The sequence below is a fragment of the Corylus avellana genome, chromosome ca5 (genome assembly GCF_901000735.1).
Source record: "Corylus avellana chromosome ca5, CavTom2PMs-1.0".
NCBI lineage: Eukaryota > Viridiplantae > Streptophyta > Magnoliopsida > Fagales > Betulaceae > Corylus > Corylus avellana.
Window position 1 is genome coordinate 26883793 of NC_081545.1, and position 13165 is coordinate 26896957.

Below are 13165 nucleotides of genomic sequence, written 5' to 3' on the forward strand. Positions count from 1 at the left end.
GTAGTTACATAATTTCAAAAAATTTCGTCTAATTTAACGGAAATTAATAACGGAATGTCTTAATTGAAAATTTTTGAAACATTATGAGGATACATTGTCAATTTTTAAACATTAAAATTCGAATTGAAAAATTCTTAAAATTTTAGGAGGTAAAGTGAATTTAACCCAAATTTAAACGAACTCATAACCATACTTTTAACTTCTTTTTTTTTCTTTTTTGGCAACTTAATCATTTTTATATTATTTTAAATTGTATTTATCATATATTTTGTATACATAAGAACATAATATATAATCAGAAAAAATATATTTTATTATTACATTTCAATTCGGCCACTTAAAAATAATTTCCTCTCAAATTCGTACAGGAATTATAGTGACGATTGTGCAGCCGTCCAAATTAAACTGACGATTCAATAAATCACAAAATTGTATCCTAAGTCGTCTTATGCCGCCTTAACAGATTTGAGGGTCGCGGCAACAATGTTAACGGCTTTGTAAAATTCGGAAATGCAGAAACCACGACGCTTCCCTTGAAACTTGAAACTCATATCGTTGATCTTCCACAGAGTAAACAGAACAAGAAGATGCAGGACGGGTCCATTGAGTCGAATTCCGAGTTCCGAGTGGGCCAGCGAGTCCACTCGGTCGGTGATCCACGCAGAACCGGGACGGTGAAATACGTGGGACCCATCCAGGGATACTCGGGCACGTGGGTGGGGGTGGACTGGGACTCCGGGGACGCCAAGCACGACGGCTCCGTCAACGGATTCCGATACTTCCGTGCCCGGTCGGACCGGTCCGGCTCGTTCGTGCGGGCTCATAGTCTGAGCCCGGGAATTTCGCTGCTCGAAGCTCTCCAGCTAAGATACCGTGGCCACTCCACCAAGGAAGAGGAAGGTATGCTTTGGTTTTCGTTTGTTTGTTTGGTTGCTGAGAGATCAGTGGAAAAGAAGGGAAAATGAGAGATGAAGAGAATTGATTTCGTCTGCTGGTTTCAAATGCGAAATGAGAATCTTGGTTTAAGTTGTTCGATTGTACAGGCGTTCTTGGTTGGACCTAGAATTTTTGTTTGGTTGCTGAGAAAATAGTGACGTAGAGTGGAAAATGAGAGAGAAAATTGATTTTATTTTGGTTTCGAATTCGAAGTTACATTTTCGTGTTGTGCAGTGTGCGAAATGAGGTTCTTGGTTTAAGTTATGGCTTCAGTTACATTTGCATTATGAATTATGATACAAACGAACTCACATTCGAAAATTGGTTTACAAGGGGAGGGTGCCCAAGAACTTATATACATATGATCGGGATCGCTTAAGCAATGTGGGACACTTAGAATCGTAACATACCACTACACTTCCTAGCCAACGTCCACAACTGCCCACTTTATCGACATTGACTTGATGGTAGTAATTTATCTTTTGCTGATTCCACTCATTTACCAGTATTTAATGAGTTAACACTATGGCCATACATAGTCTCCACAAGTCGCGCCCAATCCCACACTCGAAGCGGTGGCTAGCTATTAAACTAAATGATCAAACCTTGGATACGACTCACCTTTAAAAACTGATTTGCAAGGGAAATGTGTCAAAGAGCTTATATACACACGGTTAGGATTGTACTTTAACCATGTGAGATACTTAGAATCATAAGAAATTTTAGGTTGCATTTATTGGAGAAAAAAAAAAATTCATATAAAGAAATATGGCCTTAGTTTCTATTTGTCTTTTTTGGTGTCTAAGAAAATGGTACAAAATAGGCCTAATGAGAGGTAAAGTTCTATTTTTGTTTCAAATGCATGTGGAAAGTATGAGTTCAAGTTATTTCTAGTTATTTGTTCAGCATGGCTGGAGTTCTACACCCTGTTTGGTTCACTTTCTACAAGAGAAAATTAAAAAGAAGAAAAAAGAAAAGAATAGAATGTTATAATACTTCCTCCTGTTTGGTTACGAGGAGAAAATGGAAGGAAAATAAAGAGAAGAGAAGCGAAGATACTTTTGATAACTTCTTGTAACCAATTTTCACTTCAGATGTCACCTATTTTGAAGAGAAAATTTTGGTGGCCTCTAAGGAAATTTTTTGAATTGTTTTCCTCTCTCTTTTGTTTCCCTGCCCTTCTCATTTACTGGACAAACAAAGGAAAGATGTAAATTTTCAAAATTTTGTCTTCTTTTGCTTTCTTTAGTGGTAAACCAAACATATGAGTAATTCTAGAAGTTCTACTTGTGTTACTCTTGTGTCCCTCCAACAATGAGGTGGCTTTTAAAATCACAATTTGATTAAAATCCAATAATGATCAATCACAAGTCCAGTGGTGATTTTAAGAGCCACATCATCCTTGGAGGGACACAAAAGTAACACAAGCTGGACTTGTAGCATTACTCCAAACATAGTGCTAGAAATACAAAAAAAAAAAAAAGGATAGGAAGTTCATGTTTTTCTTAATCAACAATTTGTTCTTTCTTTTGTAGTGCTGTTAGTATGAGAATACAGTATGAACTTGTAGTACAGTTTTTATGTTTAAAATTTCTTAGCATTGATTCTAGTTCAAATTTAAAGAATTGCTTGAACTTTTTTTTTAGTATGCAATGTTTTATAAGATTTTAGTAATTTTTAATTTACTTCATAGCAAAATTCTTAAGGCTTAAATATTTTAGTAGAATTTCCAGTACAAATAATTTTCTTGGTGGAATTATTGAAAAATATTGGAAGTACCTCTTTTCTGTGTCTAGATTTTTTTGTTAAAGTATTTAATTGAATTTTTTTCTTGTGTTTTAGATTTATGAGTCCAAGGTTTCGAGTCCAAGGTGGATTCAGATTTGTACTTGCAGGATATTTAGAAAATGTATCTGATATGAAGTATTTTGTGAAAGTTTAAAGACCTGATTGGTCAATTTTTAGTTGGATATAAGTATTATTTAGAAAACTTTGGAAATTTAATTTGAATTTTGTGTTGATTGCTGTGCTGCAGATGATATGTATGTCCTATCAGCTAGCAACAAGCGTGTATCGATTCAACTTGTTGGTAAAGATAAAATTCAGGACAAGCTGAGTAGATTTGAGGAGTTAACCGGGGCATCACTATCTTATATGGATGTTAGTACTCCTGGAGTTCCATGTCAGATTGGTACAACTGTGCCAAGTAAGTTGGTTTTATGTTTCTTGCCCTCAAATATATGTTCTCTGGATATTCTGTAATCTTCCCCACTTCCCTTCTTAGAATTATTTTTTATCTTTTAGTTAAATCTGAATGGAATTTCATTTTTCACAGAATCATTATGGATTTAACTAAATAAGGGTTGACCGCATTAACAAAATTGAGGGTTGACCAATAAGCAAGACAGCAAATGAAACCCACATTTATGAGAATATTTATTTAGATTGTTCTAGCCACATCAGGACACACTCATTTTGACTTTTCAGATTCAGATGCCCGCAGTGAAGAAATAAGGAGATATTTCTATATTTAAATATCAGTTGAAAAAATCATAGGCAAATTCCTGGATTACCCAGTAAGAATGTGGAGAACAACCAAAACAGAATGGTTCCACCTACTGAAAACTAAGAGGGGGATGCTGCCTACTACTAAAATCCTCAGTTCATGTCAGCCACTGAAACCTACACCCATGATCATAATTATACTAGTCACTTTTGGAGGTAGTCCATCATAATTATATTGGGTCTTGAAGCCCCTTTCTTTTCTTGCTATATAAACTTAATGCTTCCCTTTCTTTTGTAGCTGAGGATTATATAAGTTAGATCAAATTACTATTCAATATATTAAAAATGCATGTGTGCATCTATTTGTGCATCTACTCCTGCACAGGAATGGGTTGGTGAGCCTAGTGATAGGAGACTATCTAGCTTGGTTTGGAGAGCATTTGTTGGGTTAAAGATTTTTTGTTGTTGAATGCTACGGCCTTAATGCCACCCTCTCTCTTTGAGAGGCAAACATTTTCCCGGGCAACTTTAGCTCCCACAATCAAAGATAAGATCGAATGGAATGAAACACACGTAGTGGTCATTATAGCAGTTCCTTCTAATCCTAGAAAACAGCCCGAAAAACCTGGGGCAAAAATACGATAAGTAGATACATAGTTTTGATTTGCTTAGTACTTTAAAGTAAGCTAAATTGCCAATAAACTCACTTTTTAGCATAGAAAGCTAAGTTTTATCAGGTCTTTTCTCTGTTCCTTTCTTATTTATCCACTAGTAATGGGCCATAAAACCAATCAATTTATAAACATCTGTCTTTGGGCCTTTGAGCTCGTGTTGTTGCATCATTTAGACATGCAGTTCTATTCTGTGCTGTTATTAAATTTGTACTACTTTTATCTCAGAACTAAAGGAGCTTGACTTGACTGGAAATTTGCTTTCAGAATGGAAGGTATATTCTTCAAAACACTGATTAAATAACCATTTTGTCCTAGCTAAGGTCAAATTTGATCATTTACACACAAAAAAGGGTTAAATTTGAGTGCGTAGAGCTTTCTAGATTGACCCAATTTGTCATTGCATATTACAGTTTGTGTTACCAAGTAGTTTTGTTGTGCATGACTACGTTCTGATGCTTATTGCTACTTCTTCCATGTTTAATAAGTGCTACTTGAATTTGGTTTTGGACCTCATGTGGGGTATTATTTTGCTTATGATAAAATTCATTATTTGTTAATACCTGATTAGTGCCGAGTAACCATTTATCTCCTGTCTGGATGGATCTTTTCTTACAGGATCTTGGCACCATCTGTGATGAGTTACCATCCCTTGCAGCCCTGAATATATCTAATAACTTAATGTTACTTGAGATTTGTGAGCTGCCACAGCTAAAAAGCATCCGCATTTTAGTTTTAAATAATACTGGCATAAATTGGAAGCAGGTTCCCTTCTTTCCCTACCTTTTTAGTACTCTTTTCTTCCCATGATGTGCTATATGTTGTCTCGTTGACTATGGCAGATTGAAATACTTAAAGATTCACTACCAGCAATTGAAGAGCTTCATCTGATAGGGAATACTATAAGCACAATACTGGTACATTATTTTCCCTTCTATGTGTTATATGTTGTCTCACTTATTGAAAACAAAATGTGTTATATGTTGTCTCGTTGAATGTGCTCAAAATTCTAGGCTTCAACAGGATTTCCATGCCATATTTTGGACACTATTAAATTATTGTACTTGTCACTGTCTATGATAAATGTTTCTGCGTTGGGTTATGATTTTGAAGGATACTGAAGAATGGTACACACTGAATGTAGTTGCAAAAAAAGATAGAATATGACGAATAAGAAATGTTACAAAAGGAAATACAAATCATGATGCATACTTTATAGTTAGACTTACAGTATGTGGAATCAAAAGAAACATAAAATACAATACAATACAATATAGCTATGTGTATTCTCTGTGAAATCTGAAGCTAAGACAGTTTCACATTTGTTTGCATCTTACACTTTATCAATCTTGAAAATTTTCACCAAGAACCTTTTTTTTTTTTAAGAATAATAATTTTATTGAAATAAAAGGGCAAAGTCCTCGTACACAAAAAGTATACAAGAGAGACATAGAGAATTCTCCTCTTGCGCGAATCTCTAAAGCCATTTACCAAGACAAGCTTTATTGAACTACATAATATTTTTAACACCCTAAAGGAAAATGTTTTCCCTCACTTGCAAGGAATCTATACATGACTGAAGAGAAGGAGAACTAGTTTGTGATGCATGGAATGTTTAGTTAATCACATCTTAACTCTTTTGGTTTTGTTGCTTTTGTAGTCGTATAATAGGGGTGGGTATTAAGGGATTCTATAAAATGTCTAATGTTGTGTGATAGTGTTGATTTTCTCTCTCTGATCAGGATTCCTAGCTTATTCCTCTTTTTATTTGTATGCTTATATATCCAGATTTTGTTTTGTTAACATTAAGAAACGGGGAGAATGCAATTGCATAGCTTGGCATGAATATGATCAAGATTGCCACCTTTAATCACCTCCAGTAACTGCAGAAGCATCTCTCATAAAGTGATTATGAATCCTGTAGTCACCTGAAGATACAATGGCAGATTTTTTTCAACCTTTCTGTATTTTTTCTCTTGAAAAAAGAAAAGCTTTTAATTGTAGATAAGATATTTCAAATTTAATGGCTGTGAAACTTAGAAAGGTTCTGATACATCAGAGATTAACAACCCTTCCAAGTTGTCAAAATTAGCTTTAAATCTATAATTTCCTAAACTTCAGTAAGCTAACTTATGCATTCTATGTTGGTTTATGCCATACCGCCTCTTATAGTAACTTTTTTTTTTTTTTTGTCATTTTTGTGTTCAACTTTTTTATTTCTCGATGATTGCTTTATGTTTTCACTTAACTTCTTGAACAATCTAACACTACGGCCCTGTTTCAATTTCCATTTTGTTTTGCAGCCTACATCGTCCTTTGTAGTTCGGGGGTTTGATTCTCTGCGGCTTCTGAATTTGGATGATAATTGTATAGCTGAATGGGATGAAATCTTGAAGCTTTCTCAGTTAAGAAGGTAGAGCAAAGTTTGTATTCTCCTATCAGGACTATATACCATCTAAATTTCTGCTGAGTTACCATATTTTCGTGGGAATTGTTACAATGTGGAGCAGCTTGGAGCAGCTTTATTTGAACAAGAACAATTTGAATCGCATCTACTATCCTAATAAAAATAGAATGCCTGAATTTCTCGGTGGTAATGAATTACAGAAAGAAAGTCCTATGCCATTTGAAAATTTGTGTTGCCTTCTTCTGGGTAATAAATTTAACTTGTATGCACATTGTTCCTACTTTATTTTTGCTGTTGTGTTAGTGTTTTTGTTTTGTTGACTGACTGATTCCATGCTTCAGGAGGTAACAATATTGAAGATCTGACCTCTGTTGACTCGTTAAATACATTCCCTAAGTTGGTGGTAAGATTATGTTATGTGAATCACTATTCTAGTAAATATGGCTAAAATCGGATTAGGTGCGTTTGACATGCTGCCATGCTGCACTTTAAAATCTGTGACTGTTTTAATCCAGTTATGGATGCACAAATGGTAGACCTCACATATTTTAGTTCTCAGCTGGGCCTTTCTAGTTTCTTGTTCTATATGCTCCAGGTCTTCTAACTGCCGAATTTAGCTATTAGATTCTACTAATTACTGGAAATTTTTAATTTAGCACCATAACCAAAAGCAAAATTGCAATTCTTCCTTCCCTTCTTTCCTTTCTTCTTTCTCACTGCATACTTATCTTGATTTTTTTTTTTTTTTTTTTGAAGTAACTTATCTTGATTCTTGAAGCTTGGTGCATAGAGAAAAGTTGTAATTTGACATGGTTCAGTGAATATCATTTTCTTTGGGATAATCTACTAGAAAGATCTTTTTGTATAATGATTATATTAGTTTTCATAATTAAATAAATCGTAGAAACGGTTTATCATATAAGTTTTTGTAATTTGACATGGTTCAGTGGATATCATATAAGTTTTGGGAAACGAAGTCCCTATGCAAGGCCAACTGAACTAATCCTAGGTGTGATTTTAACTTATACATTCAATTTCAGAACTGCTGCTTGCAAAAGACGAGATGCTTTCATCTCATTTAATATCCACTTTGGAGGAGATGAAGTCTTTATTTTTCAAATACATTATATCTTTGGACAGCTGCTTTTGTTTCTCCTTTGGTGATTAGTTACCATGATTTTCTTGTTCTTTTTGCCCCTATTAACTAGGTGGCTTCTCTTGTATACATCTTATGCACCTAACCGTGCCTTATGCTTTTAATGATATCTCGATTAACATGAAAGAGTATTTGGAAAGTTAAGGTGCCATCGAAAGTGACTTTCTTTGTGTGGACGGTGGCTATAGGGAAAATATTAACCTTGGATAATTTACGCAAGAGGAATATTATGGTGATTGAATGGTGTTGTATGTGTAAGCATGGTGGAGAGTCGATCGACCATTTATTCCTACATTGTGAGGTGGCAATAGAGATGTGCAGTTTACTTCAGCTTTTTGGTGTTGATTGGGTTTTGCCTCGTAGGGTGAGCGAGTGTTTGGGAAGTTGGAGAGGACAACTAGGCAATTGTCTTGCTTTGCACATATGGCGGATGGTTCCATTGTGTGTAATGTGGTGTATTTGGAGAGAGTGGAATACTTGAAGTTTTGATGACTACGAGAGAGGATTGATCCATTCGAACAAGTTGGTGTTACAAATGCTGTATTCGTGGAGAGTGGCTTGGCCTACTCCAACTATTTCTAATTTTTCTAAATTTCTAGATTTATGCTCTTCGTTCTCTTCGAATTAAGGGTCTCTTATATACTTCCTGTGTACATGGGTTGCGCCCTTCTGAGCGTTGTTTCAATATACATTATTTATCAAAAAAAAAAAAAAATGATATTTCAATTACTTATCAAAAAAATAATCATGTATTTTGATTCTACTGCTATCTTTACATAAGGTTCTCACCAAAATGATTTTAAGTTCAAATTTGATTGGAGATATATATGTATTTTAATTCTGTCTTTGTATTCAAAATATGGATCTCAGTTTTGGGGGCATAATTTTGAAGTGCTTCCTTTTTCCACCTCCATCTCTTTAAGAAATGGGGGTTCTTGCTGGCTTAGGGACTTGAGCATGAAACAACTGTGGAGTCATTTTACTAAGTGTCATGATATGAATAGATTTAGCTTGTCATTCAGCTTTATTATTACTTGCAACTTTTTAGTTGTGTCTGTGTGTGCAATGACTAAGCATATAAAGAGTCATTTTTACTGAGTGTTGGGATATGAATCAAATGCTGGGCATATTTAATCTCTTATTGGTAACTCGAAACTAGGTCTTAAGGTGATTTGAAGGACCAAATGATTTGCTAAAATTAAACTGATGCTGATTATAATCAACTCCAAAATAAATTATAGTCCTAATGATTTACTTCAAAATCCACCCACCCACCCACCCCTCAGCAAGAGTGGTTGAGCTCCTTTCTGATCACTACTTTTGTTTCTGATTTTTTTATTACTATTACATTTTTTTTAGGATATCAGGCTTTCTGAGAATCCAGTGGCTGATCCTGGAAGAGGTGGTATTCCAAGATTTGTTTTGGTTGCACGCTTAGCAAAAGTTGAAATACTAAATGGAAGTGAGGTAAACTGTGGAAGTTTTATGCTGTCAACATTTGCTTTCATTTCAAGGTTAAAGTGAATCTGATTACTCGTCTAATTCACTTTTCAGGTAAGCCCTCGCGAGAGGAAGGATTCTGAGATTCGGTATGTTCTTCCCGACCAGTCCTTCAGCTTATCTTTTCTACATTATAGGCATGCATATACATAGGCAATCATTCTCACTATTGCATTCCTGCATATTTGTAACAGGTGCTCCCTCTGTTATTGTTTTGGGCTTTAGGGTCTTTGAATGTCTGCTGCTTTTATTTTTAGAAATAATTGCTTCTTGGAGAACCTGTTGTCTACACCTAGTCACATAGAGTTCACTTAAGGGTTTGCGACCAGAGCTCAAGTTGCATGCGGTTTTTCTCTTTCTTTTGTTTTTTTTTTTTTTCAAACACTTTCACTTTCATTGAGCTTAGTGTAATACAGTTAGTGGAAGAAAATGAATTGCTTTATGATTATAAGTTCCACTACTTTTAAGAGGAAAACATTACTTTTAAGAGGAAGACATTATAACAGTTCTAATTTTTGCCATCTGGAATGATGATTGTTAAAGTCATTTAAGTTCTGGTTCCTTAAGCATTGTTACAGAGTCAGGAAGGGAACAACTTTTTGCATTCTAAGCTGGAAGGGATTTTATCTTCGTTTTTTTTGGGTAACCTTGTTATGTATTGATTTTGAAAAAATTTCTGAAGGGCCAGAATCCATTTTCACTTTAACAAGGTTACTTATTATGCTCTAATTGGCGTTCCATAAAGGGACATTCACATAATTCACAGTTCCAGAATTTTGGTATATTTGTGGTGAGAGAGGCAGAGATTTCATGGTATTCTAAGCTGTATGGCAGATCATTTATTCACATATTAGATGATTTTGACTCATGATCTCTATTGCAGTTATGTTCGGTTAATTATGTCAAAGTTGCAAGACAATCCTGAAGAAATCAAATTGCTGCATCCCAGGTAAATTTACTCCAGTTAAGTGTTTGGCCAGTTAAGCTTCGCAGCAAAACTTTGCATGGTTTTGATACGAGCAGGGTTGTAGATAAGTACGGTTTACTTGAATTTTTTTTTTTTTTTTTTCTCTCGTGTCCTAAGATATAAGCTTGGGATTGAGCTTAAGATCACTTTGTTTTGCAACAGTGTCATGGCTTTCATTTTGAGTTTAGTTGTGTGTAGAATAGTAAACTCACTGCTTAAGGATGTAGTGGGAGTCCTGGATTTCACACATGTTTCATCAGCTTGTTTGAACTTTTACACATATATAGATGGTTTGTATTTTATCAGATGTTAGGGTATTATTAGCATCTTTTAAGCAAGGTACTAGCCTTTAGTTTATGCACAGTGGCAAGAACTTTTGTTTTAGAAATCTTAACTTATTGTCATAAATGAATAATAAAGTAATTTAGAGGGTTAGGAGAAGAGCAGTCAGTTGCCATGTCTTATTTGTAATGTGCTTTTCTTCACCGGTAGGAAAAATAATAAAGGGGGTGAGTTGAAAGTAATCCTTCATCTATTAGATTTTTTTTTTCTTTAAATAAAAATGTAATGTGTGTAAGTATTTAGAAATCTATGAAGCTGTATTTAGAAGAAAGTATCTAGAAAATGTAATGGGCGGAAGTATTTTGTTCGTATTTCATTTCTTTTTCCAAGCCAAACCTTTCTTAGAAAGAACTCACTCAGTTACTTATTAAATCTCCAATCTCTCTTGATGCCAAAAAAAATTTATCTGTCTAGGTCGATCATAGGTTTGGCTTGACTGTGGGACCCATCGCCATGGAGACCTCCATGGCCTCTCCATTCATGGCCATGGGGGCTGACCAGCCATAGAGGTGTGAGTTTTTTTGTTTTTTTGTTTTTATCTAAGGGATTTAATTGTATTTTCACAACCAGTCTATTATCTATTTGATGGAAAGTCTAATGGAGGTGAGAGGTAGGTCTCGATTTACAAATGTCTAAAGCATAGGTTTAAACATCATCAAATTTGAGACTGAAGTCTCAAAGTAAAAAAGCGATATAGTGCATAGGAATTGTTGCACAGAAGTAAATTCCAGGGAAGCGTGACCTTATGGGCATCACATTTTGATATGATTTTGCTTGGGCTTATAGATCTGATTTCTGTTTTGACATTTGGATTCCATCGGTGAACTTATGAACCTAAAATTACAGGTTTGCTGAGCTTAAAAAATCTCATGGGATTGAGGATGAAAAGCCATTGGTTGGAGCAACAGGCCCACAAAAAATGGCTTCAGGACTCTTGTGTATGAATCTTACATTCTGTTGTCAATTTCTCTTTTGCATTTACATCATCTATAATCAATCATTATAAACATTTTTGCAGCTATCACTTTGAAATGTGTGGGGCCATCTATTGGTGAGAAGCCCCCATTGACAAAGAAATTGCCAGCAACCACTACAGTTATATTCCCAACCTTTTCTCTAGAATTCTGTCTGGTTTGATGAATTTTAAGATCACTTACTAACTTTCATTTTTTTAGGTTGGTAAGCTAAAGATTCTTTGTGAAAGCTTTTTCAAGCTGAAGTCTATCAAGCCGAAATTGTTTCTGCAAGAAGAGGTTTGATTTTTCCTTCACTTAGTTTATGAATGTTGATGATAATAAGATCCCCATAAGTTGCAGTTGTTGCGAAGTCACACAGTTGGAATATGATTCTTAGAAGTTACTCTAATATGTTGAAAATTGACATTTTCAAAATGTCAATATCATGCCTAAGGTGGTTCCCCTGGTGCTTCAAAAGCATGTGAACAAAGAAATTTGACTAGATTAATTATTCAGTACCCTAGAGGAACGTTCTGGGGAGGGGTTACACCTGCAATTAATATCTCTTTCTAATAAGTTATTTGTCCCTGAATTTTCAGGGTTCTCCTTTACCAATGTTGCTCGAGGATGAAATGGATTCTTTGATGGACCTCGGAATTGGAAATGAGACAACCATTCTTGTAGACGAAGAGAGTTGACAGAACTAAATCCAAAAGTTTTTGAAGAAGCACTATTTCAAAATTATGATTCCTCGACAAATAATGTGTGATTTTGTGCAATTTCTCTGCATGTGATGAATTATGTTTGTTCTTGACATTTTATTTGTCCTTTTCCTAAATGTTCTGATTATGTAATTGAGAATTTAGATCCTCATTATAGGTTCTTTGTGCAGCAGATCTACTTAACCAGGCAGAAAACTGATTTAGATCTCTGCAGAAATTGGTATTGTGGTGTTCTATTGTTATCGTCAAAATTACGAGTGTCGCCCCCGCCCACCCCGGCAGACGGGGTCACCGGACAGCTGTTGACAGTGATCAGAAAGAAGTGACATTTTGAGTTTGAATTTAACTGTGTATTGGTATGTGGACCATTATGAACAGTTATAAGCCTTGGTTTGGAAAATGATCAATGAGTAGATGCAGGGCAGATTCACAAACACAGACTACACAGTTGCTTACGCAAACACTTGCCTGTCTTGAAGATCAGCCTGGTCAAATAGTATGTCACCCAACAAATAAGTTTCCCTTAGAATTATTGTTATTGATCACTAAAAGGCACATATTTCAAGATTGGCATATGTTGGATCAATCTCCGATGTCGATTAACATCGGTCGGGCTATTGATATGAGTGGCATTGCTTAAAATCATATGAAAACATTTTTCTTTAAATTTTTTTTGCTTCTTTTGATAATTATACAGTAATGTGAATAGGCTGCTTAATTTTTACGTAAGTTATACGATTTTCAGTTTAAAGAAAAATAATTATGCATGCTTTCTAGTTTATTTAGTCGCCACAAACTCGTGGGAATCCCCAAAAGTCATATCTAACAACTTCAATTTTTAGGTTATTGAGGTTTCCATTTTTATTTGTTGGCTGTTTACATGTGAAGAGTCTTCAGAGTCTTTGATTGTTGCTCCTCTTTGGTGCAGCAGCAAGAGATCTAAAATAAAAGCAATTCTCTTTCCTTGTGCTTTTTGTGATTTGTTCGAGTGAGATTGGCTATT

The 13165-nt window shown here is 35.0% G+C and overlaps 1 protein-coding gene across 3 annotated transcripts; it reads left to right on the top strand.

The window, feature by feature from the left end:
- Positions 1-497: 497 nt before the first annotated feature.
- Positions 498-12833, top strand: LOC132182460 (tubulin-folding cofactor E). Of its 3 annotated transcripts, none has more exons than XR_009440310.1 (16): positions 498-900; positions 2972-3142; positions 4341-4387; positions 4731-4877; positions 4955-5029; positions 6416-6525; positions 6623-6765; positions 6861-6922; positions 9035-9142; positions 9230-9264; positions 10059-10124; positions 11331-11422; positions 11503-11579; positions 11660-11737; positions 12040-12203; positions 12333-12833. XR_009440310.1 is itself a non-coding variant. In XM_059595712.1 (15 exons), exons 1-15 carry the CDS (start codon positions 588-590, stop codon positions 12136-12138), a joined length of 1623 nt encoding a protein of 540 aa, XP_059451695.1. In that variant the 5' UTR covers positions 498-587; the 3' UTR covers positions 12139-12833. The 3 variants fall into 3 exon arrangements, 1 of the variants encoding a protein (XP_059451695.1); XR_009440311.1 differs by having other exon boundaries at positions 12336-12833; XM_059595712.1 differs by having other exon boundaries at positions 12040-12833.
- Positions 12834-13165: the final 332 nt, after the last annotated feature.

Bases quoted from the DNA above. Each gene is read 5' to 3' on its own strand.
- LOC132182460 (XM_059595712.1), top strand. From the start codon at position 588: ATGCAGGACGGGTCCATTGAGTCGAATTCCGAGTTCCGAGTGGGCCAG. The intron at 6,526-6,622 runs GTAGAGCAAAGT...AATGTGGAGCAG, and splicing joins AAGCTTTCTCAGTTAAGAAG to CTTGGAGCAGCTTTATTTGA. The intron at 6,923-9,034 runs GTAAGATTATGT...CATTTTTTTTAG, and splicing joins ATACATTCCCTAAGTTGGTG to GATATCAGGCTTTCTGAGAA.